This window comes from Aspergillus tanneri, assembly GCF_003426965.1.
Source record: "Aspergillus tanneri strain NIH1004 chromosome Unknown AapTan_3_pilon_pilon_pilon, whole genome shotgun sequence".
In the NCBI taxonomy this organism is placed as follows: domain Eukaryota; kingdom Fungi; phylum Ascomycota; class Eurotiomycetes; order Eurotiales; family Aspergillaceae; genus Aspergillus; species Aspergillus tanneri.
Genome location: NW_022984630.1, coordinates 439,371 through 463,633, shown reverse-complemented (window position 1 = coordinate 463,633; position 24,263 = coordinate 439,371). Strand labels below are relative to the sequence as shown.

Here is a 24,263-nt window from a genome sequence, read left to right as displayed (position 1 = left end):
CAACAATTTCCAGGATGACCTTGTGTATCCTGAATCCTCACACCTTCAAGCGGGGTAATGAGACCAGCAGGAATGCCGGACTCCGATGGACCGCCGATCAGGCTGTTTAGGTGATCACTATCGGACTACTATTTATTTAATCCCCACAATCCCTGGGATATATTCTCAGACCTCCCGGACTGCAATACGATGTATCTGTCAGCGCGGCTGGTGTCCCTTCTGGGGACCTTGTTTCTTCCCTCAATTACCCAAGCATTCGAACTTACCCCCCTAGAGCTGGCAATCCCTCGCCTGCACGAGATCAAGCAGCGTCAGAAGGCCGCCTCTCAGCTCGAGTCGCGCGCCTTGAAGGGCCCGTATCCAGAATACACCCTCTCTGTCCCTGTGGACCATTTCCACAATGAATCACGATATGAACCCCACACCGACGAGCATTTCGCCCTGCGCTATTGGTTCGATGCCAGCCACTATGAGAAGGGAGGCCCTGTCATTGTCATCGCAGCCGGAGAAACCGATGCGACCGAACGTTTCCCCTTTCTCTCGCAGGGAATTGTCACGCAATTGGCAAAAGCGTACCACGGAATCGGAGTCATCCTCGAACACCGGTACTACGGAAACAGCTATCCCTTCAAGAATCTGGACACGGAGAACATCCGATTCCTGACAACCGATCAGGCTCTGGCAGACTACGCGTACTTCGCGCAGCATGTCAAATTCCCCGGTCTGGAGCATGTCGACCTGACGGCCAAGTCTACCCCGTGGCTGGCGTATGGCGGATCCTACGCCGGGGCCTTCGTCGCCTTCCTCCGTAAGCTGTACCCCGATGTATACTGGGGATCGGTGTCCTCGTCGGGGGTCACGGCAGCGATCGTGGATTATTGGCAGTACTACGAGCCCATTCGGCAGTATGCGCCCGCCGACTGTATCTGGGCGACGCAGGTGTTCACGGACATCGTTGACCGCGTGCTCATCGACCACGCCGATAACAAGACGCTAAACAAGCAGTTGAAGACCACCTTCGGCGCATCAGCCAGTCTCGACGATGTCTCCTTCGCCGGGCAACTGTCGTACGGTCTGGATGACTTCCAGGGCCGCAATTGGGATCCCGCCGTAGGAAGCTTTGGATTCCGCCAGTACTGCGACAATGTCACCAGCACAGACTTGTTGTATCCCGACACTCGAAAAATCGAGGCATCAATCAAGGAACTCATTGACATTGCCGGCTACGACGCCTCCAACGCCACGTTTGTCACGCAGATCCTGAACCACGTTGGGTTTCTCAGGGGTCCCATCTTCTCAGACATCGATACCGAATCCAAGGCCTCCTCCAAGAGGACCAAGACCGCCCCCTCCTCCAACTCCAGCCGACCGCTGGCCAAAAGCTCCGACACCAGCTGGAGCTACCAGGTCTGCACCGAATGGGGCTATTTCACTACCGGCTCGGGCGTCCCCTCCGACATCCTCCCGTTAATTTCGCGCGTGCTGACCGTCCCGGCGCTGTCTAAGTTCTGCCCCGAAAAGTTCGGAATCACCACGCCCCCGGACGTAGACCGTATCAACAAGCATGGCGGACATGATTTCTCGTATCCCCGCGTCGCTATCATCGACGGTCTCTCGGATCCCTGGCGGGAAGCGACGCCGCACGCCGACGGAACAACTCCGCGGAAGTCCACTGATCAGGAGCCCTACATTTTGATCGATGTCCCCGCCGAGGATGTCTGGGATAAGGTGCGAGGCGCCGTGCATCACTGGGATCAGAACGGGGTTTTGGGTAATGAATCCACCGCGGATATCCCCCCGAAACAGATCGTGGATGTCCAGAAGGAAGTGGTCCGGTTTGTGGGCGTGTGGTTGAAGCAATGGAAGGGGGATGCTACCGCCATGGATCATAGGCTGCGTGTCTGGCTTAGTTTACATACATAGTTGTAATTACATACATGGAGTGTACATGATTATTGACTGTCAGTCAGCTGAATATGCGTATGAGCTAGTATCACCGATCATATAATAATATGGATCTGGATTGAAAAGGGTAAGGTCTCTAAGGGTCTCTAACTATCTGAATCTATCTGGGAGAGTTGGATAAAAGGTGAAGACAAACAAAGGAACAAAGTCGGGCCGAGCAGATGCTGAATAATGCGTAATATTGGCCCACTTTGGTCGACATTGACCTGTGGAGTTTGTCGATCCAGACTCGAGTTATTGGATGTCTTGAATTGCTGTTTAACTATTTTCACCCTGATTATTGCGTTTAGCTGTCAAATTTGTGTAAAAAATACGTATGTGCACGATAGTGGACAAGAAATTTAGATTCTTGAGCCCTGCAGTACAACAATTAGATCACGCAATCTGATAAGTGAAGCAGACATACTGTGCTCAATATGGCACCTACCAGTCAATTAGGATGATGTTCCACTCAAGAAAACTAGCCTGCCACAAGCTCGGATGTCGCCATTAACGGCGGATGATTGCGCCATTGCATCGCCAAGAACGCGGACTTGGTGACGGAGACTCGAGCTAAGGATGGCGCTGGTCGGCTATGATTTCAGGAGACAAGGCAATCTGTTGGAGACCTACCGTATGAGGTTACAGGTGGGGTGGCATCCTCACCAAAAGATGTAGCTTAGTCAACAGCAATATTCTCAACCTATACTCAGACATATCACATGACATCACGTGATCAATCAGTCTAGACCAAACCCGGGTAGGCTCCACCACAGGTGACTTTCCTAGTGCGGAGATCGTGATAAGCTCTGCATTGGTCGATAATCATCCACAATAAAACTCTTGCCAACGACAGCTCCGCATGGGGCACCACCATCGCAGTGGGATGCTCCCAAGACCTTGGCACGGGTCTTCCATCCTGCAGACCTCGATTCTGATGAACCAGGATGAGGATGACTTTCTAAGCTCCTTGGCATGGGTCTGGTATGGTGACATCGACCATGGCAAGACGAGGAGACATTTTGGATGGCCCTTGGCGTCGGTCGGGGATCGTACAAAAGTCTCTGACCTGCCAAGCAGTACATTGCTGCATTCGTCCTGTCTCTCTGTCTCTCTGTCTCTCTGTCTCCCTCGTTTTTTTTTTTTTTTTTTTTTTTTGCCCTCTTCCTCACCTGCTATCTCGCAATAAGACCTGATTCTGTCCGCATGCAGCCGCAAAATCTCAACAGTTCGAGCTTTTTCCAACATATTCAGTGCCATCATGGTGCTCGTCCAGTACCTGAAGAAGATCGGCGGTTGGATAGCTCCCCCTCCACAAAAGTCAGAAGATGGACGTGATCAATGGCCCTCGCGAGCGGCCTTCCTCCTTGCCGCCATGGGAGGTTGCGCTGGACAAGGAAACCTACTGCGATATCCCTCGGTCGTCTACAATAACTACGGCTTGCAATGGTTTATCCCCTACTTACTAGCAATATTCGCTGTTGCAATTCCCTCCCTCATCCTCGAGATCGCGATCGGACAGGCATATCGAGGTGGGACGGTCATCGCGTTCAACAATATCAATAAGCGGCTGAATGGCGTCGGAATAGGTCCGATCTTGGTCAGCTTCATTGTCACACAATATTTCACGGTCAACCTGGCATGGATCATGAACTATTTCCGAAACTCTTTCCAAAGTCCCTTACCTTGGGAAGGTAGAATCGAAGAGTTCTACATGGGTGATGTTGTAGCAAATGTTGACCCGATCGAGGGTAGTCTAACCCCAGGGAATGGCGCAGTGGCCAAGTATACCAAATATCCCGGCGTTAGTCTGCTTGGGGAAACAGTCGGCTGGAGCGCCTTTATCTGGTTCTTGATCTGGATTTCCATCTTTCGTGGAGTGGGCCTGACTGGCCGCGTGGTTTACTTCACGATGGGTTTGCCCATCGTTACCACAATTATCCTCGTAGCTCGCTCCGTGTCGCTCGAGAATGCCGGCCAGGGCGTCCGGCTTCTCTGGGCTACTTGGCGAGGCGGACAGCTCGCCTCGGGGACGGTCTGGCAAACGGCTGTGGGACAGGTCTTCTTCTCGACTGGCATTGGTTTCGGCTACTTCACTTCTTACGCATCCTACAATGCCAAGCACTCTAATGCCGTGATGGATGCGGCCCTTATCTGCGGTAGCAACGTGCTTTTCGAAAACTTTGCTGCCTTTGCTGTATTTGGGGTGGTTGGGTACCTTCGACGGTGGCCTCAAGATGGTGAGAGATTGGGTGCCTTCGTCGTTGGGTTTCTGACGCTCCCCGAGGCAGTCATTCACATGCCCGGATCAAATTGGTGGGCCATTCTGTTGTTTTTCACTTTGGTAGTGCTCGGGTTCAGTTCGGCGTTTGTGATGCTCGACGCCGTGGCTACATTGGCCGTAGATGCTGGAGTCAAATACTCGCGGCCGGTCATTGTTACTGTCCTAACTCTGATCTCATTCCTCATGTGTCTACCGTACTGCACCGAGTTTGGCTTCTACCTCCTTGATGGAATCGACCGGTGGATCAACAATGTTGCACTGATTTTCGTCGTGTGGTCGGAGCTTATCGGCGCAACCGTGGTCTATCGCTGGCACGACACTGTCAGCCAAACGGGGCTGCCAGCTTTTCTTATTTACAATTTCGGATACTTTGGCGGTCAGATAGTCGGTGTCTCTGTTGCCCACGGTGTTCAGAATCCGTCCGTCGGTGCCGGTGCCGGCTTTGGTCTGTATATCGTTTGTACAGTTATGTCTGTTCTGATCGCCAAGACCCCTGGTACCAGAGCGTCCAGCTTCTGGGGCAGTAACGCTCCTCTCAGCCGATTCTGGTATCTAGCATTCTACTCAGTATGAACCCATTTCCCCATCTCTAATTACCGATCAACTAATATGCATTACAGGGCAACCAACTAAGACGAGACCTAAACGACATTGTCGGCGGCGGCGGAAACTGGAAAATCCCTCGCTTCTGGCCTCTTCTCCTCCGCTATATCAGCGCTCCTGTGCTGGCCATCGTCTTCAGCTTCGCGTACCCTGAATTCTATGGTCTACGATATGACCCAATGATGATTGCGGGGTTTATCCTGGCACATCTCTGTCTGCTTGTTATTCTTCTGGGCGTTGTGCTGCCGCGATACTACAACATCTTTATCCCTGCTCATCGCCAAGAAGAGGGAACCGAGATCACCATACCTAACCAGCCAAAGGGACAGGGTATTGAATACACACCGGATATTTCTGGATTGGACTTCGACGCTGGTCTGTCGAAGTCATTCCCTAGGACGAGATTCGATGGGGTTGATGCTGAACGTGCGATTCCGAAGCCTTAGTTTATAGCTTTGATAAATGGATTGTTATGAATACTCTGATTTAGCTGCCGCAGATGACGTTGCTAATGACACTTCTCATTGAAAGTGTATCTTTCTTTGAATAGTAAGCTGTAGAGATATACCTTTGTCAGATGTTTAACCAGAGTAATGTATTCCATGTCAGTAGTGGCTATAATAGTAAACGAACAGATATTACATTTATGTTTTACAAGAAGTTGATTCAATGCGAGACGACTTCATATATTTTGTAAGAATATAGAGAAAGTAAGGTATTTTATTGACTTCCCAGATACGTCCAATAACAATCTACTGACTTCTTTACCGAGTAACCATATTATCCAATCCAAACAACCTATACATCCACAGCTTTCAACCATATAACTGCCGATTATGTCTATTCCAAGGCCTTGTAGCGAGTCTCCCATTAGGAACAATGTGCTCGCCCCGATTCACAGGCTGCAATTCAAACGCACTTATCAAAGTAGCCACATCATCACCCTTAGTTCTGCTGGGGCATATCCCGGTCCCATACATCTATGCGGTCGTGCAAAAACGCCAGGCTGCAATAAATGCTCTCCGCACCGCCCTCATCAATTTTTCCCGTGGTCTGGTCGATCCAGCGATCAGGGATAAATTGCTCAGCTGTCGGTCCCCATAGATGGGGAGACTAGTTAATCGCGCAAGGCGCGATCATCACCCGGGGCGGGACGCCTTTTGGGGCCGCACAGTTGAGGACCGAGATATCCTGTGTTGCAACTCGTGTGGTGATAGGGAAAGACAATTATAGGCGGATGTTTTCGTTGCATACGCGTTGAGAAGAGGGAGGGTTTCCTGTCGGTTGGCGAGCTCGGGGCCCTTTGTAGCCCATAGTTCGGGAGATATGTAGGAGCGGATCTCGGGTTGGAGACGAGATTGGATGTGCGGATTGGTAGCGAGGAGGTAGATAGTCCAGCTGAATGTAGCAGCTACTATTTCATAGCTAAAGGGGTCAAAATGTTTTCTACAGCAAAAACGAATGGTCACTCACATGCTGGCAGAAGCATCAAGAACTGATCGACAATCTTATCATCTGTAAATCTCCCTGACTGGATAATTTTCGATAGCAAATCCGGGAAGTCGTCATCGCAGGACTTACCCTGTTGTCTGCTCCCCTGCATCGAACCCCAGCAAAATCTCCTCAATAGCATGCCCTGACTTCGCTTGCGTTTTAAAATCCTGACCTAATCCGGCAATGCCGAACATGTCCAATGTGATGGTAGCCCAGTCATTCATGTCCAGTACACCAGAAGAATCTTCTTGAGAAACAAGCTCTGCCGCAATTTCCTTCGCCAGGCTGATATTCTCATTCTATAATGTACGAGTGAGCCTTACTGTATGACGGAGTGTGAAGTCCGGGGTGACGCTTTCCACCGATATCGGTGGACATCACCCTCGGCGGTAAAGTGTCCGCCTTTCAAAATACATTTCTCGTGGTTTTTCAAAACTGTAGGGCTTTGTAGATACTACTTCTTCAAGGTCCTCAAGGTTGGTGAGTAGGAGGTGGTCGGAGTTTGAATAAGTCTCCGAATAGAATGACCCCGTTATTGGGTACCTCGATGAATCGAAAGTAGTCTTGGCCCAGTGGCTGTTTGAACCGCGCCAGTGCATAGCCGATGAGAGAGTATCCAACCTACAGATCTGTTAGAGCAATCGTAGGTGCAAAATAGAGCCACGGATATGGGGGAATTGTGTGCAGCACGTGAAAAGAAATGAAACACGCTGAGCGTTTGAGGGTAGATGAACAGTTTGTATAGGGCCCATATGCCTATAAAAATGGATAATCCATCCGATCTTCTGTTATGAATCTATAGAATTAACAAAGGTATGATTGCTCACTGTTGATCATGTATGTGAACTTAAGACATTAATATGGATATTCTAGTTTAAAAAATGGCCAACAAACAAATACTATATTCGATCAATAACATCATGTCGTGTATTCCCCCGAGAAGTCCATCATTTATTTACTATCAAGCAGCAGGAAAGTCTCAAATCTCATGCGGTCCTCCACTATTCGTGAGGCCCGGACTGCGTCACTAACATTGGACGATACTGACGTCCATCCGCCCCGCAGGGAACGCCAGTAGCAAGCCTCCGCAGCCGGCGTCAAATAATGATCGCGAAAGGTGGCTACGCTATTGTTGGTCCGCTCTGCCAGTGCTGGATCTTCCAGCAAGGTTTGCACTTTATCCGGTAAATCTAAAAAGTCGCGCTCTACCCTACAAAGTTCTGGTCTGGACCAGATGATACTAGCAGGTAATGGCGGTGCTGAATATATTGCAATTTATGTGCAATAACCACAGACATGCATGCTTGTCGATACTACAGCGATGCCGAATACGATCGTCCTATTCTCATATCAGTCTTGATGAAGATAAGCAGAGGGTGTACGGGAAAACACCTTCGACATCAGCAATCAGCCGATAACGGCAATGATCCATCATGGCCATGAAATCGTCCTTCCTCCCCCAGTCCAGCTCCTTGACATCTCCCCAAGGCTGATTCTTCGCTGCCTCTAGCAATCCTCGTCGCATCTTTGCTGCAAAACTTAGCTTGCCTCTCCACAGAAGTTTCGATTTTTTCTCGTTCCAGGGTGCTTCCTTTTCCTCCTGGCGGCGAATCCGGCCCACTACCAGACTGTATGGTCCAATTGGGCTATCTGTGTGATCATTATTCCAGGACCAAAAACCAAAGTCAGGCATCAGCCAGACTGACTCTTCGTTAGCTTTTCTGGCTAAAATCCAGAGAGAATGGCCAGGGCCTGCCACGCCATCGAGCCTGTCTTCTACCGAGAAAATGAACTCCGTTGGAGGACGAGACTGAATGGGGTTGGTGACGAGTGCCTTGTAGATGGAGCTCAGGATCACTAAGATCTTGCGACAGTGGTCACCGTTACGAGCTCGCGCCGCTCTCACGTACAGCTGACCATTGACGATCACAGCGAGGGCCATACCCTCAACTAACTCAATGGCCTCCAGATCCTCAATTACGATATCACCTCGACTGTCCCAAATGTTGTGAGCCCGTGTGATGTCTTCGAACAGGCCGGGGAAAAACAGCTGACATTGAGAGTCGCTCAGCGACAGGTTCTGCGCATCGTAGACAGGATTATACCTCCCTGTCTCGTGGTGAGAAGTTGTTGCCACAGCAGAGCAATAAAGACATGTATCGCATTTAAAATCCAAAGTCGATTGACATGCGCAATGACCAGCGGGGATCAGATGGTTCAGCAGCGATGGAATGTTGTCTCGATCCGAATTGACCCCAATCAGAGTCCCCAAATGCATAGTCCGATGAAGGCACACAGAAACAGGCATATGGCGAATTGATACCGGCTTGCTGGGGGGATATTATTTGCGACCCTAGACGAGACCAAAGGACAGTTTTTGTTTGCCCCTATCCATATCAAGAATTAAGGGCAACGCCAAATCGTGTAACGCAAAAAGCAAAAAAAAAAAAAAAAAAAAAAAAAAAAAAAAAAAAAAAAAAAGGCTTCTATATACGTGATGACGCAACCATTTTTGAGCAAGGATGCTTCGATCAACGTCGACTTTGGAGCTCATTCGCCCAGGACACCATGAGGGTTTGTTCTGGTTGGAATTCTCCCGACCGGGAAAGTATTACACCTGAATATGTACCCTCAAACCACGATGGAGTCGCTCTCTACTTGATGAGGCATTGATTGACCAGACTGGGCATTTGTTGACGTTGGTCTTAGGAAATGATAATCATCCTGTTAAAGGTTGTGTAGGGCTTAAGCGGTCAGAGAGGTAATGCACTATTCTTCTTGACGATCCTCGTGTTTCGACTTTCCACATTGCCTGATTGGGTCCTCCACACTGTTCGTCTGTTTTTGTTGGTTGGGGTCGAAAGCACGGGCGAAATTGTTTTTAATCATGTCGTCGCTTTCCAGGCTTCCACAAGGTGAGCATTGGGGACTCCAAAGTTTACACCCCATAGTAATACCACGTAAAGTGTATCGTCTACACCGCCACGGTCTGGTATAATGTTGATCAGTCCATCCAAGAATTACCCAAGTCCAATAGGTATAACAAGATTAGGCTCCAAAATCTTAGACTGCTAAAGCAGGAACTGTAGCATTCATTTGCTCAGTACTCCCTACATTCTGAAGGTTTATTTTGCCTTAACTTCGGTGACCCTGTTACTAGTGTTTGTATCTATATATAAATTAGATCCACGTACTGTGGCCGTGCTTAGTTGCCTTATTATTTAGGGAGTATTTACAGTTAGTTCGTTGGGAATATATACGTATTACCGAATGGTGTAGGTGTATCAGGGAAGTATGTATTGCATTGCAATGGTGTTGAATCAAGAAAGACGGGAGATACCTCCAGCTCAAAAAATTGTTAGAGACCTACTGTATTCAGTACGGTCACGTGGTATCTCTCTGTCACCGATCTACGCCGGAGTAGATAACTAGTCAGTAACCTGACTAGGGCAGCTCGCCCTAGCCCAGCCTAACCCCTTGGATTCAAGAGAAATTGAGCCTTGGGACAGAAATCCCTTGGCACGTGACGAAGGTGGTGATCTTATTTGCTCAGTTCTGAGTTCCTTGTCCACGCACCTCCAAGTCACCAATTTTTGTTGAAACCTCCTTTATGACTCAGTATATTGGCTTCACTAAGAAGCCTAGGCTTTTAGTTGGTCAAATGGTTTGTCTTGACAAATTTCATCCCTAACGTAACTGGTGCACTCATCCTCGGACTTCCAAAGACTTTATTCCGAATAAATAAATAATGTTGTGGAATTCAGGGGAAGTGATGCGCAGGGAGCTATTCTATCAGCTACAGGCCAACTAGCCTAATTAGGAAGTAGATGTCATTCAGTGGAAACACCAGGAATCGCAGTATCTCAACCAACTGAGCCTACTATGCGGTTCCCTATATTCTCATTGAGGTGTTCGCTATCTAAAGGATTCAGGGGTTGAATCGATCGTTAGATACTCCGCACCGCCAAGTCGGGCGGATATAGTGTTTCCGTAACAAATAATAGTAGGTCTCTATAGCCTTATGGGCTGTGGGTGAGCTGTATTTTTGGTGCTACTATGGAAAAGGGAGACTCACGACACATTATGACGGCCTCGGTGCTTGAAGCGATGTCGACATGATGACTATAATTCAGGGGAAAGGGGACAGAAGAACAGTATATCAGCTACACACAATAGCCTACTATGGACCGTATTTATAGTTTATATATTGCCTTTATTACCATCCAATGGACGCACACACTATCTATGAATAGGGGCAGGTCAGGGGAAATACCCCGCAGTGTGCCGAGGCGCTAGGCTCCCAGTCTATGTACTTATCAGTGCCAATTTTCCCCAGAGAGTTGTCAGAGTAGGCACATATACCAATACTACGCACAAATTGTAACAGCGCTACTTTTTGCGGTGTCGTGGTATATCTGACAAGAGTATGGATTTCTCGCTGCCTTGGACTCCAGAGGACAGTCGAATGCGTGAATCTTATTCAACACGCTGATTGAGCACTATACTGCCGGAAACTATAGCTCCTGTATCAAAAGGGAAACCATTCGGCCGGTATACCGAAGAAACCCCTTCCGAAATTTACTAAGGTTCGTGGTATATCATGGAAATCGCTTGGGCTGCTTTTAAATTATGTAGAGGAGAGAAAGAGCAGGATAGAGTAAACAGAATAGCTTTGCGAAAATTGTATATAGGAACACCACAGCACGATAATAGTCTATCAGGCCACAAATATGGAGGAATATTTCCCCGTGTAGAAACTGCTGGGAGCTTATCAGAATTTGGAAGGATAGCCCCGATCACTTACATCAAAAATATGGGGAGGAGGTAACTCCTCCATGTTGAGATGAAAAAGGAGACATGCCAGCACAACATAAAAGTGTAAGTAATAAGTTGTTATGTTAGTTTCGAGAGTCAGAGTGCCTGAGTTGGAGGTACACCCATTCTTGCTGGTGGCTATCATTATGGTTCGAAACACGATTGTGTTTAAACTGCAAGGGGTAAGGGTGGCACGTGGACTGTTAGCCTACGTTTCTGTCTCCACTCTCTAGACTTTTTATTAAAATTTACGTCTTAGGAGCAACAGGCTGTTGGCTATGGCTTTTGACGGGCACTAGGATCTGATAGACTGAATCCTTGAAATTATATTTCGCTAAATTTTGTCATTTATCCTCTGTATCTTCTGTATGGGCTTATTCGGCCCTTACGCGTGATATGTTTCGAATCTGTATGGTATAATCCATTCATAGCTAGATGGAATATAATTAACCTGACGTGTGGTATATCTATCCCTTCGATTCTGCCTGTTCACTGCTACAAATGTCTACAATGCACTCTACTGCGCCGTAAACCCTCCATCCACAGGCACACACGTCCCAGTCATCCAATTCGCGTCCTCGCTTGCTAGTACCACCGCCATCCGGGCAATATCATCCGGTGCCCCAGGTGCCCCGAGAGGATGAACGCTTTGTAGAACATCTAAACTAGCCACATTGGTCGTGAAATCGTGCAGAATCGCCGTTTTGGTAACTGGATTCGTCAGCACAGCCTCTCCACCCAAAAGCTGGTAAATAAACCTACACCCAGGACAAATGGCATTCACATGGATGCGATCCGGCGCATAATCCAAAGCCACCTGGCGAGTCAAATTGCTGACTGCTCCTTTCGAGGCGCAATAGGACGCTAGATGGTCATCAGCAAGCAACTGCGCAATACAGTATCATCACAGTGACATACGTGATTGCGTTGCCCCAACAATTCCGCAAATCGACGACATATTGATGATCCATCCCCGATCACCCGATTCATGCGCCTCTTGCTTCAGCATCTGCGCCACCGCGTACTTGCATCCGAGGAACATAGACTTGGTGTTGACGCGCATCGTCTTGTCCCATGTTTCTTCGTCGGTCTCATGGACCCTTGTCGGTTTCTGGGCTTCCAACGCAATGCCTGCATTGTTCACCAGACTGCGGATAGTCTATAGTTATGGATCATCCATCGCAGGTAGGGGAGAAGAGATAAGGTCTGACGTACATATCTAGACGACCAAACTCCGCAACCGCACTCTGTACTAGATTCTCCATCCGCACCGCATCTCCCACGTCCACGGTTACGAAAATAGCCTGTCCTCCAGCTTGGTGGATGGCTTCATGAGTAGTGATCTTCGTTTCCTCGGTGACCTCAGAACGCGCAGTGAGCGAGAGGTCTGCGCAAACAACACGGGCGCCTTCCCGTGCATATCGCAGTGCGATTGCTCTGCCCAGGCCAGAGGATGAACCAGTGACGATAGCGACTTTGTTCTGGAGACGCATTTTGGTGTCCTACTGTAATAGGTCGAGGGGATTACAGGATATGATCTCATATACTTGTTTCCATGTGGTGTCTATGAAGAATGGGACTGCAGCTGACGTGAGACAATGGCCTTGGCCGGCCGTTGGTGCGGGGAAGTGAGTTGGCACATGTGGTACATCCCATTGCTCTTTGTACACATGTGAGAGGGTTGTTGTTACACATGTAAGGGGGCTGCTGTTGTGGAAGGTGTGTTTTTATATAGAATAGTTATATGTATACAATTAAGTGGCGCTAAAGTAATATGGACGCGTGAATATGCAGAGTAGTCAACTATATTTTTAATCTATATCGGTCGCAAATATATTCCAGTCAAGGATTTTTATAATTGGAATATCGAAAGCCATGAAGAGTGGCGCTGTAAACTGCATAAATGCTACAAATTATAACGGTTACTCGAAACACGCCCCCAATTTGTTGTCTCCACCGTGGTGACCTGCAAGGAAGCCTGAAGCTAGGAACTTCTTACTCCGAAGTAGTTCCGAATTCTATATTTTTGGATTTCTGAGTACTCCTGGAGAATCTGTTAGTTAGATTTGTGGCTTACTGAATTTTATAAATGTTCTAAATGGCCACATACTATGGTGAGCATATACCAGACGGAGGTTGTCTTCCTCTGTATGAGTTATTTTACACACTCAACACCCCACACTACTGACTATGCTCTCCACTCCGCCAATCCCCAACATACCCCGGAAAATATAGGAGCACTATAGCCGAGCTGCGGATGACACGACAGATATAACCGAGCGCTGTTCATTCTTGTTGGTTGATGTAGTAAAATACAGACACAAATGCATAGATTGACTACTATATGTGGTAGTTGGATAATCGGCTTGGAATCATGTAATCACGAAATAGTGGCATCTATTGAGATCCCCGTACTGTAGGATGTCAAAGCCTGGAATTTCCCGAATCCCTAGAGAAGGAAATCGGCTTCAGGAACCCGACCTTTCTGGACCTGAAGTTGTTGGTCTGGATCAGGCGTTTGCATTACTAAAATATTCAGGGATCGGCAATGCCCCGCACAGTTCATGAATAATTAGATTGTATAGCTTGGCCAATGATAGCATTCGATGGGCTAATAGTTAGTTGCCACGTCACAAATGGGATTGAACAGAATGTGCATCTAGATTTAGATATTTTTACTAGAGAGAGTCAGGATTGTTTGTAATTCTCTAGAATTGTTAACCAGACTAATAGGTTTTAATAGCCGGCAGCACTCTGTAATTATTCTACTGCTGCGAAATTCAACATACGCTGTACTAAAATAAGAAAAATCCACGATGCCCCGCCGCGAGTTTAACCTGAGGCATCCCCGAAGTATGCCAATTACCAATCAGCACCACGCGACCACTCGTCTGTGGACGGATGGCGAACAAAGCTTTTTCAAGTGGGTCAATCTATTACTAAATTGCAAAGGAGGAGCATTCCTATTGGCCCCGGGCGGGCCGCAGAGCTTGACTTTTATGTTTGTCGCCGCCGAGACCGTTTCCCGTTCGGGCGAGTTGAGGCCGGCATCCCGCATCTGTCGATCTAAATGTCTCGCGGCTTGCCATGTCTTGCAGCTTTTGATGACTTGTTCGTGGTCTCTGCGGGAAATCTTGTTTCATCGGGGAAAAATTGAGGCTTTATACATATCTGGAGAATCCCCTGTGTAGACCGATCGTTCCCCAGACATCTCTCCTCCATCCCACACCCCGGAGACAAGAGCCGCCACGACCCCGACCCACCGGAAAAATCTCTGCACCTACGGGTCCGACCTTTTCTCTCTGTCAACAATCCACTGTCGACGCGAGACCCTTCTACGGATATTCCCCTTTGTCCTGTGCTGGTGCCAAGATGTTGCAAGGCGTCAATCCTATCCCAGATCCTATTGACACAAAGCACGATGACAAGACGTATGACCCGGAAGAAGACCTGAAGCGTGTAGACAACACGTATGAGGACCCGTTTGGTAATGAAGAGACTGCTGAGGTCAAGTACAAGACCTTGAAGTGGTGGTATGTTCAATATCTCTTCATACCGAGACCAATGCTGACGAGACAGGCAATGCGGAATGTGTATGTCCACCGAACAAGCAACGCGGTCACAAGCTCACGAAGAACAGTTATGATTGCCGAATCGGTGTCTCTGGGTGTCCTCTCTCTCCCAGCCACGTTATCCGCCTTGGGAATCGTCCCGTATGTCCATCTTCCCCATTGTGCAGGCATATAGGAATCTAACCATCCATCAGTGCAGTTATCCTCATCGTCGGCCTCGGTATTCTTGCTCTGTACACCGGATATGTCATCGGCCAATTCCGCCAACGGTACCCATTTATTCATAATCTGGCGGACGCAGGCGAGATCCTCCTGGGACGGTTTGGTCGTGAACTGTTCGGTCTGGGCCAGATTCTGTTCTCGATTTTCATCATGGGTAGCCATATCGTCACATTCACTGTGATGATGAATACCATCACCGAGCATGGCACCTGCTCGATTGTGTTTAGCGTCGTGGGAATGATCATCTGCATGGTTCTTTCGCTTCCTCGCACGATCAAAAACATGACCTATGTCTCTATAGCCTGTACGTCCCTGTCTACGTCTTAAAGTCGTCTGGCGAAATTAAAACTGATGATTTATAATAGCCTTCCTAAGCATCTTCTCTGCCGTCATGATTACCATGATCGGCGTCGGTGTCCAATACAAAGGCGGCGAGAATATTAGCGTCACGCACGAAACGAATCTATACCACGCTTTCTCGGCAGTCACCAACATTGTTTTCGCCTACTGCGCCCACGTCGCCTTCTTCGGTCTCATAGCCGAAATGGAAGAACCCAAGGACTTCCCCAAGGCTCTGTGTCTGCTCCAGGGCTTTGAAATTGCTCTGTACGTCACGGCCGCCGTCGTCATCTACTACTACGTCGGTGACGGAGTGGGGTCTCCTGCTTTGGGATCTGCTGGTCCGTTGCTGAAGAAGGTAGCCTATGGCGTTGCTATTCCGACGGTATGTCCATTTCTATATTACTAGGCTCTTCGTAGTATCATCCTGACAGATATAGATCGTCGGAGCAGGTGTGGTCAACGGCCACGTTGGGTTGAAATATATCTACGTGCGCATGTTCCGTCGCAACCCAACACGCATGCATAAGCGGGATCTCGTCTCGGTGGGATCCTGGGTCGCTATCGGGTTGACTTGTTGGATTATTGCATTTATTATTGCACAGGGGATTCCGACTTTCAACAATATCGTCTCTTTGATTGTACGTCCCCTTTTTTATGCTGGAGTATAAGATACTAATGGAAGCAGAGTTCGCTCTTCGCGAGTTGGTTCACTTGTAAGATTATCATAATATCATATAATGAACGCCATTGATTGATGCTGACTTACTGTTGCAGACGGTCTGAGCGGCGTCTACTGGCTCCACCTGAACTATGGAAGATGGTTCTCGTCTAAGCGCAAGATCGCCCTCTTCGTGATCAATATTTTAATCGTGGGTGTTGGTGCTGTTATTGTATGTCCTCCTCTCTGTGTTTTTCTCCGCCCGCCAAAGCACTTTATACGTGTCTTAAAGAGTACTAATAAGACTAGTGCGGCCTCGGTCTGTACGTTTCCGGGAAAGCTATCCACGACGATAGCTCCAAGATGAGCTTTTCTTGTGCCAATACCGCAAATTAGGCTTTATCGGTACAGTTGTCTCTTTGAATTGATAGATTCATGGTTATATGATATACGGTACATGGTACATGGTATATACGTTCTGTTTTGCATAGCATGCTTGATTTATACAGCGTAGATGGCGAGTTGTTTTTGTTTACTTTGTATATAGATAGAATTTCGTGATATATACATATTCTATTTCTCCCACTTCTATAGGTATTATCTGTGTAACATCTATACCGAAACCATACTCCTGGCAATCACGTCGAATCGAGATCCGAAGCTGAACGGTAAGAATTAGGTATGCTTGTCCGACCCACCGTGCTAGGCAACTGTCTGTCGTCTTGAAGTCTTTCTCACTGCACGTTCCCGCATCACGACAAAAACGTTCCGCGCAGTCGATCTAGCCGTGTCTATTTCTCTGGCACAGACGGCGATCGAGACACAAAACGAGGCGGAAATAGCGCGAGAACTTTGGGCATCGTCGGAGTAGTTGTTCTCAGTGGCGAGTACCTACCTACTTGTCATATTGGTTGGAGGATTTCCAGGGCTGAGGTGAAAGTCAAGCTACAGTCACTGGCTGGATATTGTAAATTTCCGAAATCACCATGCAGCCTTTAGCAATAGTCTTCTTACTATTAGGCTGTATTTAAATTACCAGCACCTACATATTCATCACAGTGCCCATAGTAGTTTGCTGTTTGAGAATATATAATAACAAAATACAGTCAAGAGTAAATTATATTGGAAATGGCTTTGGCACATTGGATTTTGAAAAATTACAGCTATTTTTAATATATTTTAAACTGTATTTACAATTTTACACAATATTTATTATATTCACATAGAATAAGTTACTCCCCCGGCTTCCAAAATTTAGGTCGCATGTGGCTCTATTGATTAGAGGCTATTGCATGCCTCGGCTGATGCCAGAATGGGAGTGGGCATATATAATTAATACATTTCTGATTAGTCTAAGGTAATGACGGGGTGATTCAATTCAGAATTAATTCAATGTCTGGTTAATTCATTGATGTCGATCCTCTGAATACGCGTATGAGCTAGTATCGCCACTCTTATAAATAATCATGGATCTGTATTGAAAAAGTATACGGGTCTCTAACTATCTGAATCTATCTGGGAGAACTGAATTAAACAAGTGAAAGCAAAGGAACAAAATTGGACCGAGTAAATGCTGAGTAATGAGTAATATTGGCCCTGCATCTCTGTCACTGATAGCCTCGGATAGATCGACCATGATCTTCAGCCGGGTGGAGCTGAGGTCCGGCATGTGGACCGGACTTTGTAATTGTTGGACTCTGTCGTATGTGTCCCATCACCTATCAGCCGTTCTGCAAGCATCTCGCATTGCGATCCTTTCAGTTCTTTTAATAAGCTGCTCATCCTCCCTCCCTCTGACAGAATACATTTGCACATTCACATGCAATTATCATGACGTCGCCGTTCCCTACGATCGACATACCCTCCATCGACCTCTGGAGCTTTCTCTTTGAGCGTCCCGACCGACCCTACGCGGAGCACAAAGGTATGCGACCTGGGTCGACTCTCATTTTCTTGCGCTAAATTGGAAGTGCTCTTCGCCGATGCCGAAACCGGTCGCTCGCTCAGTTATACGGAAATCCGCCAGACGGCTCTGACCTTTGGCCATGCACTACGACGTAAATGGAACTGGCAGACCGGTGACGTGCTGACCACCTTTGCCTCTAACTCCATCGACCTGCCGCCTCTGATTTGGGGCACTCTGGCGATTGGCGGCGTTGTCTGTCCCCTCAACCCGAATTACCCCGTGGAGGAGCTACTACACCCGCTTAAGGATGCCGGGACAAAGGCCCTGCTCACGCAACGTGAGCAATACCCCGTGGCGATAGAAGCCGCAAAACGTGTGGGAATCCCTCCAGATCGTGTGCTTATCCTGAAGGAGTTGCCGCGTGATATGGCCGACGATGGCATGGTGTATGGAACACATAAGCCTCCGGTGAAGCGGCCGGACACTGATCTGGCGTTCCTGGTGTACTCTTCCGGTACAACGGGGATTCCCAAGGGCGTCATGCTGTCTCATCGAAACTTGGTGGCCAATATCCTGCAGGTGATGTCTGTGGATCGCGGCATACTGTCCTGGAGTCAAGGGCTCAACGGCGAGGGTGATCGGACAGTGGCTCCATTACCTTTCTTCCATATCTATGGTGCGTTGTTTTCCTATCACATAGTTACCAGCAGACGGTTCTGTCTAACTATTACATCCAGGCTTAAACTGCATCCTGAGCCACACGATATACGCCGGTTTACATACTTTTGTCATGTCCCGATATGACCTCCATGCTTTCTGCCGTACCGTGCAAAACGAGCGCATCACCTACGCTTACGTCGTCCCTCCGATTATCCTGGATCTCGTGTCCCAGCCGCAGGTAGCCCAATACGACCTGCGGTCTCTGCGCATGATGCTATCCGCCGCAGCGCCATTAGCGACCGGGTTAATCCACACTCTGCACAAGAAACTCGGTCTGTCTGTTCGTCAGGCGTACGGATTGAGCGAATGTGCTCCCTGTACGCATATACAGGTACGTGTCTCTCAAGCCACCCTCAAGCCACCCTCTCCTCTGTCGTTCCCATTCCCGAACTAACGCAAAGAACAGACATGGGAAGAAGCCCGCACCCACCCCGGCTCGGTCGGTCGACTTCTCCCCAACATGACAGCCAAGTACGTCCCCGTTGAAGGCGAAGCCGACCGGTCTAAGGAACTCTGGGTAAAGGGCCCGAATGTGTTTCTCGGGTACTTGAACAACTCCCAGGCCAACGCTGAATCTTTCTCCGAAGATGGATACTACAAGACCGGCGACGTGGGGTTCGAAGACGATGACGGCCGGTTCTTCATCTCTGACCGTGTTAAAGAACTCATTAAGTATAACGGGTTCCAAGTGGCACCGGCAGAACTCGAGTCCATCGCGCTGGGTCATCCGGCTGTGGCTGACGTGGCGGTCACAGGGATCATGAACGGGCAGTCAGGGACGGAACTGCCTCGTGCGTATGTCGTCGCTGCTCAGGGAATGCAGGCGGACAGGGCCTTGGCCCAGGAGATTGCGGGTTTTGTGGCGGATCGGGTGATCAACTATAAGCGTCTACGAGGTGGGGTGCATTTTGTCGATAGTATTCCAAGAAATCCGTCGGGGAAAATCTTGAGAAGGGAGTTGAAGAAGTTGGATAGAGAGGCGAAATTATAACTGACACATGCTGGTTGCAGGAGCGTATAGAATTACAGCTCTCTTATAGCCCTGGATGATGTTATTCATGCTGCTTTGCTGTTCTTGTGGATGTACTTTGAATGCCTATTTTGTTGCTCTCTTATTTACTGTACACTATCTTTCGGTATTTATCTTTTAGTGTATTTTTTTTTTATTATTGTTTTTTTTTCCCCTCTTCTTCTGGGAATACTGTGAAAATTAAGAGAGGGCTGGCACATGTCGACATATCCTGCTATACAGTGCCCACTAGCGGGGCCAAAGACAACATAGTAATCGATGGCCAGGTGAACCAGTCCAATTTAGCCAATCTGATAATTTCGGTGAGTAAAGATAACCGAACTCGGCACTAGGGACAATTTGGTTCTTGTCAAACAGTATACGTATATGCTCTGTAGATATAATTGTGACGTATCACTCTATTGGCTCGGTTGCTATGGCGCCGTCGAAAGGGGTCCCGTCATGAGATCACACTTGGCGTTGGGGGCAGCACGGAGTATATCGGAATATACTGGACAGATTCTGTTGCATTTTAATGTTGATTCACCCCGTCATCACATTCACCCACGAATACTATACCAGGTGCCAGGTGCCCCTCGGTAGCAACCGATCCCCACCCTTCTGACCCCTCTCGATCATCTCCGCATCAAACTCAATTTAACCGAAGGGTAACGAAAGGCATCGATATGCCGCGAGGTTTGCTGCCGTCTTTCACCACTTGTCAAATACGATCGTTTCTCGAGTCACAATGCCTGACCGACGCATAACACGCCATGTCGATAATAAGAACTTTGCCCGCTCGACGGTCGTGATCATTGGGGCCGGGGTTGCAGGTTCTCGTTTCTACGGTTACTTCCTATCACGTGTAATGTGCTAATCGGGTCCAGGTCTATGCGTTGCAATCGATCTCCTTCGTCGAACACCCTGTCGGAACTTCGTTATCCTAGAAAAAGGAAGTCAAGTGGGAGGTACCTGGAATGACAATAAATATCCGGGCTGCGCATGTGATGGTATGCTGCTATTCGTGTTGTTCTTGGCCTGTATGCTGATTCTGCCGGATTCACAGTTCGGAGTTCGCTGTATAGCTATTCTTTTGCGCAAAGAACTGACTGGTCGAGAGAATATCCAGGTCAAGAAGAGATTCTTGTACGTCTCCCGCTGTTGCAACAAACGTGATCCTGACTCCAGCCTCAGGAATATGTCATCCACATCGCCGAAGAGTACGGTCTATACAAATACATTCGGTTCAACTCAGTCGTGCAAGAGGCCCGTTGGGATGATGCGCAAATGCAATGGACTGTTGGTGTTGCTGTCTCTGGTGGCAAAGACAGTGAGTTCGTACAATCATACGAGCTAACGACCGACTTCCTGGTCTCCGCAGTGGGTCAACTTAACCTACCCCGATGGCCCACTATTGCCGGTCTGGACAATTTCACCGGCAAGATGATGCACTCGGCGCGCTGGGACTGGACGTATGATTTTAGCGGGAAGCGCGTCGCAATAATCGGAAACGGTGGGTTCCTTGCCAGGATATACTTGACAGGTCTAATAATATGATCAGGGGCGACTGCCGTTCAGATTATTCCCGAGCTTGCCAACTCCGTCTTGCATCTCTCTGTATACCAACGAACTCCCAACTGGACCATCCCGCGCTATGACTGGCGGGTTTCTTCATTCCAGAAGTTCCTGTTGTCCCGCTTCCCACCGTTCCGATGGCTCAAGCGGTCTCTCTGCATGCTGTACTGTGAGGCAACACACACACCAGTCACAAACAGCCAGTCGATGTTTTCGCAGCAAGTGCGCAGAATGACGATGCTGGCCATTCAAGCCCAGCTACCTGATAAACCGGACCTCTGGGAAAAGCTGATTCCGAATTATCCCCCCGGATGTAAGCGGATTCTGATCACGGATGACTACTACCCAGCACTGAATCAGAAACACGTCGATCTCGACACCAGACCCATCCGAAGTATAACCAAGACGGGCATCGAGACTGAAGACGGACAAATCGAGGAATTCGATCTGATTGTTCTTGCAACGGGATTCCGTACCGTCGAATTCATGTCCCCGATCCGGGTATTTGGACGCCAGGGTCGTCCATTGGCAGAGCTATGGAAGGACGGGGCGCAGGCGTACCGCGGAGTCACGGTGGAAGACATGCCGAATTTCGGCATGCTGTATGGTCCGAATACCAACCTAGGTGGGTGATCTCGTTTCAGTATATGCCGGATGAAGGATAACATAATACGAACAGGTCACAACTCAATCATCCTCATGATTGAAGCTCAGAGTCGATACCTAAGCGTACTGATCAACGAGGTTCTACGTGCCCGCAAGTCGGGGAAAACCCTCTCCCTCGTCCCCCGTCCGGAGGTTGTTCACAGCTACAACGAGGATCTCCAAGCACGGCTGGCTAAAAGCAGCTTCGCGGACCCGAACTGTCAGAGCTGGTACAAGACGGAGAGCGGTCGGATTACCAATAACTGGCCTAGTCGGGTTGTTCGGTACCAGAAGGATATGGACCGGGTGTATTTAGATGAGTATCTGGCCGAGGGAACGGGGAAGGAGTTGGTAAAAGGAAAGAAGGTGTATCTTGGGCGAGTGGTGGAGGAGAGTCCTGTAAGCTATGCGACTTTGATGCTGGGGCTGGTGGGTGTAGTGGTTGGAGGAGCTTATATGAATGGTTATATGAGTGGGATTGGCCCTGGGAGGCAGAAGATGAGAGATTTGTTTGGTTTTGTCGAGGGGTATTTTAGGAGGTAATTTCGTCCTGGCTATAGCTACTGCGTGCATTTATAAACAGCAAGTTATCTTGATATTAACAAGTCTAGCTTTTATTTTTAAAAATTTCATCCTCACTCTCTATTATGGGCAGGATTTTGGTCATTAGGATCTCAGTTCTAGCTCTACAGCTAATCCCCCTGCTGAAAATGTCATAAAATTCTCATGCATATCTCAATTGCTCCGGAATCATGTAGCATAGAATACTATGGCCCAGACTGAAACCGTACATGACGAAAATTAAATCATAGAACAAAAATGAACTGAACAAGACATTACATACAATATATCCACCCTTCTAACTTCGGATTTTTTTTTAATAACATTGTTAGTGTAAAATTCCCAATTGCAAGGGATAAATATGCAGGTTGCGTCTAAGACTCGCCTGGACTGAACCTCCCGTGCTGGTAATACTCTACCTTAATTTTGATGTAGTCGGGCTGTCGTGAATATGCCATTGCCATGAAGTATGACTGATAGACAGTTCTCTATAGACTCTCGAATTGTCTGAGTTTACGGAGTCGACTGTTTAAGTCGAAGGTGCTATCTGTTTAATGATAGAATTTATCTTCGGAAATATTGGTAAACCATCTTGCGACAGAGCGTTGGACACAACCTGACTTTGAATATGTTGCGTCTCAAAAAAGGGCACAGCTCCTCCGAAATGACTGAGACAAATCCTCCTGTGGGTCATGCCCCTGGTGATGGTAATATGGTTAACGCTGCTTTAGAAGATATCCCTGGTGCTGACATAGACTCGTTTTCGCTTGATCTTGGCACTGTTTATGGGAGCATGATTGACCCTCAGCGAGCCCAGCAAGATGTTTCAGGTCTAAATAAGACTATCAATTGTCGAACAACGAACTCTTTATGCATGATGTGGTGAATATTATTCAAGCCCTCAGCAAAACTTAGAAAGGCCCTAACCCCGCTCTAGTTGCCATATACCAAATGAGCATAAGCATTGCTGTAGGATGTATATGTATATAGGCCCTGCTACCATGGTAGACATAGTCTTCCACCCACTATTTCCTGCATTATTTGGTCAGCATTTACCGTCAATTCCTGAGCGAATTGATTTTTACTGTGTTTTCAAGATGTTATGATCGCATGATAGGTTACAAAGCTTAAATATTGTATTCAAATGTAGTACGAAGGCAGCATGTTGATTGTCACGCTTGCTCTAATATTATGTCTAAGCCTTTTGGATTTTAAGAACTCGTAGTCCAACATCGCGCTCGCACATATTTCTCTATGACCTGGCCATCGTCTCTCCAAACTCCTCCCCCCATTCTTTCCGTCCTCATCGAGGTCAGTATCGCCGGCATACTTTGTGGTAATAATTGTAGCGGAGCTGTCGAGTGTCGTTCTAAATTCTTGGGCCCAGAGAGGTGGAGATTGAGTCGCAGGTGCCCACTTGTGGGCAGTGTATAGCTGTCTGGCCCAATGGTGTTGTAGAGCTTGACGAGCACCACAGGCTCAGCCATGATGTCAACTGTGTCCAGTACTATGGGCCAGGTGGGCTCCGCCTTTCCCTGTTTAGCTTGAATATTGCATTCGTTGAATTGTTCAACATAGAAGTCGTGCAATTTGCGTGTCCATCGCATGGTCAGCACCATCTGGCAGCTCCGACGTGCCGGAATTGACGTTGTAAATTTCTCACCGTCAGCCCTAACCGAAGCGCAATAAAATGAAGGGAAAGATAGTGCTGGATGTCTGATGAGAAAACCCGGTCATATCTGTATATAGTGTTACCCGAGTTAGGGATTATTTACTCTAAATTTATTCGAGGTCATGCTGGTTGGGCAATGATGACTTGAGCACCAGCTGTGCTGGCTAGCACGTCTGGTGCGCCATTATTGCTATCGCTGGGTAAATGGATCGGTCAACTTGCTCAATACCGCGTGAGCTAC

General features: G+C 48.1%; 8 protein-coding genes across 8 annotated transcripts; 5 read left to right on the top strand and 3 right to left on the bottom strand.

Annotated features, from left to right (window-relative positions):
- Window positions 1-189: 189 nt before the first annotated feature.
- On the top strand, window positions 190-1,923 carry ATNIH1004_003945 (putative extracelular serine carboxypeptidase; the record flags this gene model as incomplete). The annotated part of the gene is made up of 1 exon (XM_033568617.1): window positions 190-1,923. The coding sequence occupies one exon, from the start codon at window positions 190-192 to the stop codon at window positions 1,921-1,923; it is 1,734 nt and encodes a 577-aa protein (XP_033427423.1).
- Window positions 1,924-3,205: 1,282 nt separating this feature from the next.
- Window positions 3,206-5,277, top strand: ATNIH1004_003944 (sodium:neurotransmitter symporter family protein; the record flags this gene model as incomplete). Its single annotated transcript, XM_033568616.1, has 2 exons — window positions 3,206-4,795; window positions 4,849-5,277. 2 exons carry the CDS (start codon window positions 3,206-3,208, stop codon window positions 5,275-5,277), a joined length of 2,019 nt encoding a protein of 672 aa, XP_033427422.1.
- A 499-nt stretch (window positions 5,278-5,776) lies between these two features.
- Window positions 5,777-8,633, bottom strand: ATNIH1004_003943 (uncharacterized protein; the record flags this gene model as incomplete). The annotated part of the gene is made up of 6 exons (XM_033568615.1): window positions 5,777-5,944; window positions 6,004-6,256; window positions 6,413-6,624; window positions 6,869-6,946; window positions 7,358-7,530; window positions 7,718-8,633. 6 exons carry the CDS (start codon window positions 8,631-8,633, stop codon window positions 5,777-5,779), a joined length of 1,800 nt encoding a protein of 599 aa, XP_033427421.1.
- Window positions 8,634-11,657: 3,024 nt separating this feature from the next.
- Window positions 11,658-12,633, bottom strand: ATNIH1004_003942 (SDR family NAD(P)-dependent oxidoreductase; the record flags this gene model as incomplete). Its single annotated transcript, XM_033568614.1, has 4 exons — window positions 11,658-11,851; window positions 11,903-12,004; window positions 12,059-12,288; window positions 12,356-12,633. 4 exons carry the CDS (start codon window positions 12,631-12,633, stop codon window positions 11,658-11,660), a joined length of 804 nt encoding a protein of 267 aa, XP_033427420.1.
- Window positions 12,634-14,512: 1,879 nt separating this feature from the next.
- On the top strand, window positions 14,513-16,330 carry ATNIH1004_003941 (putative amino acid transporter; the record flags this gene model as incomplete). Its single annotated transcript, XM_033568613.1, has 9 exons — window positions 14,513-14,673; window positions 14,720-14,733; window positions 14,781-14,853; window positions 14,907-15,238; window positions 15,300-15,658; window positions 15,714-15,914; window positions 15,962-15,989; window positions 16,051-16,166; window positions 16,244-16,330. 9 exons carry the CDS (start codon window positions 14,513-14,515, stop codon window positions 16,328-16,330), a joined length of 1,371 nt encoding a protein of 456 aa, XP_033427419.1.
- Window positions 16,331-17,764: 1,434 nt separating this feature from the next.
- On the top strand, window positions 17,765-19,551 carry ATNIH1004_003940 (acyl--CoA ligase; the record flags this gene model as incomplete). Its single annotated transcript, XM_033568612.1, has 4 exons — window positions 17,765-17,858; window positions 17,905-18,516; window positions 18,578-18,891; window positions 18,967-19,551. 4 exons carry the CDS (start codon window positions 17,765-17,767, stop codon window positions 19,549-19,551), a joined length of 1,605 nt encoding a protein of 534 aa, XP_033427418.1.
- Window positions 19,552-20,317: 766 nt separating this feature from the next.
- ATNIH1004_003939 (flavin-containing monooxygenase) lies at window positions 20,318-22,332 on the top strand (the record flags this gene model as incomplete). Its single annotated transcript, XM_033568611.1, has 5 exons — window positions 20,318-20,402; window positions 20,457-20,530; window positions 20,758-21,082; window positions 21,131-21,769; window positions 21,824-22,332. 5 exons carry the CDS (start codon window positions 20,318-20,320, stop codon window positions 22,330-22,332), a joined length of 1,632 nt encoding a protein of 543 aa, XP_033427417.1.
- A 1,270-nt stretch (window positions 22,333-23,602) lies between these two features.
- ATNIH1004_003938 (uncharacterized protein) lies at window positions 23,603-23,957 on the bottom strand (the record flags this gene model as incomplete). Its single annotated transcript, XM_033568610.1, has 2 exons — window positions 23,603-23,652; window positions 23,681-23,957. The coding sequence occupies 2 exons, from the start codon at window positions 23,955-23,957 to the stop codon at window positions 23,603-23,605; spliced, it is 327 nt and encodes a 108-aa protein (XP_033427416.1).
- Between the last annotated feature and the right edge of the window lie 306 nt (window positions 23,958-24,263).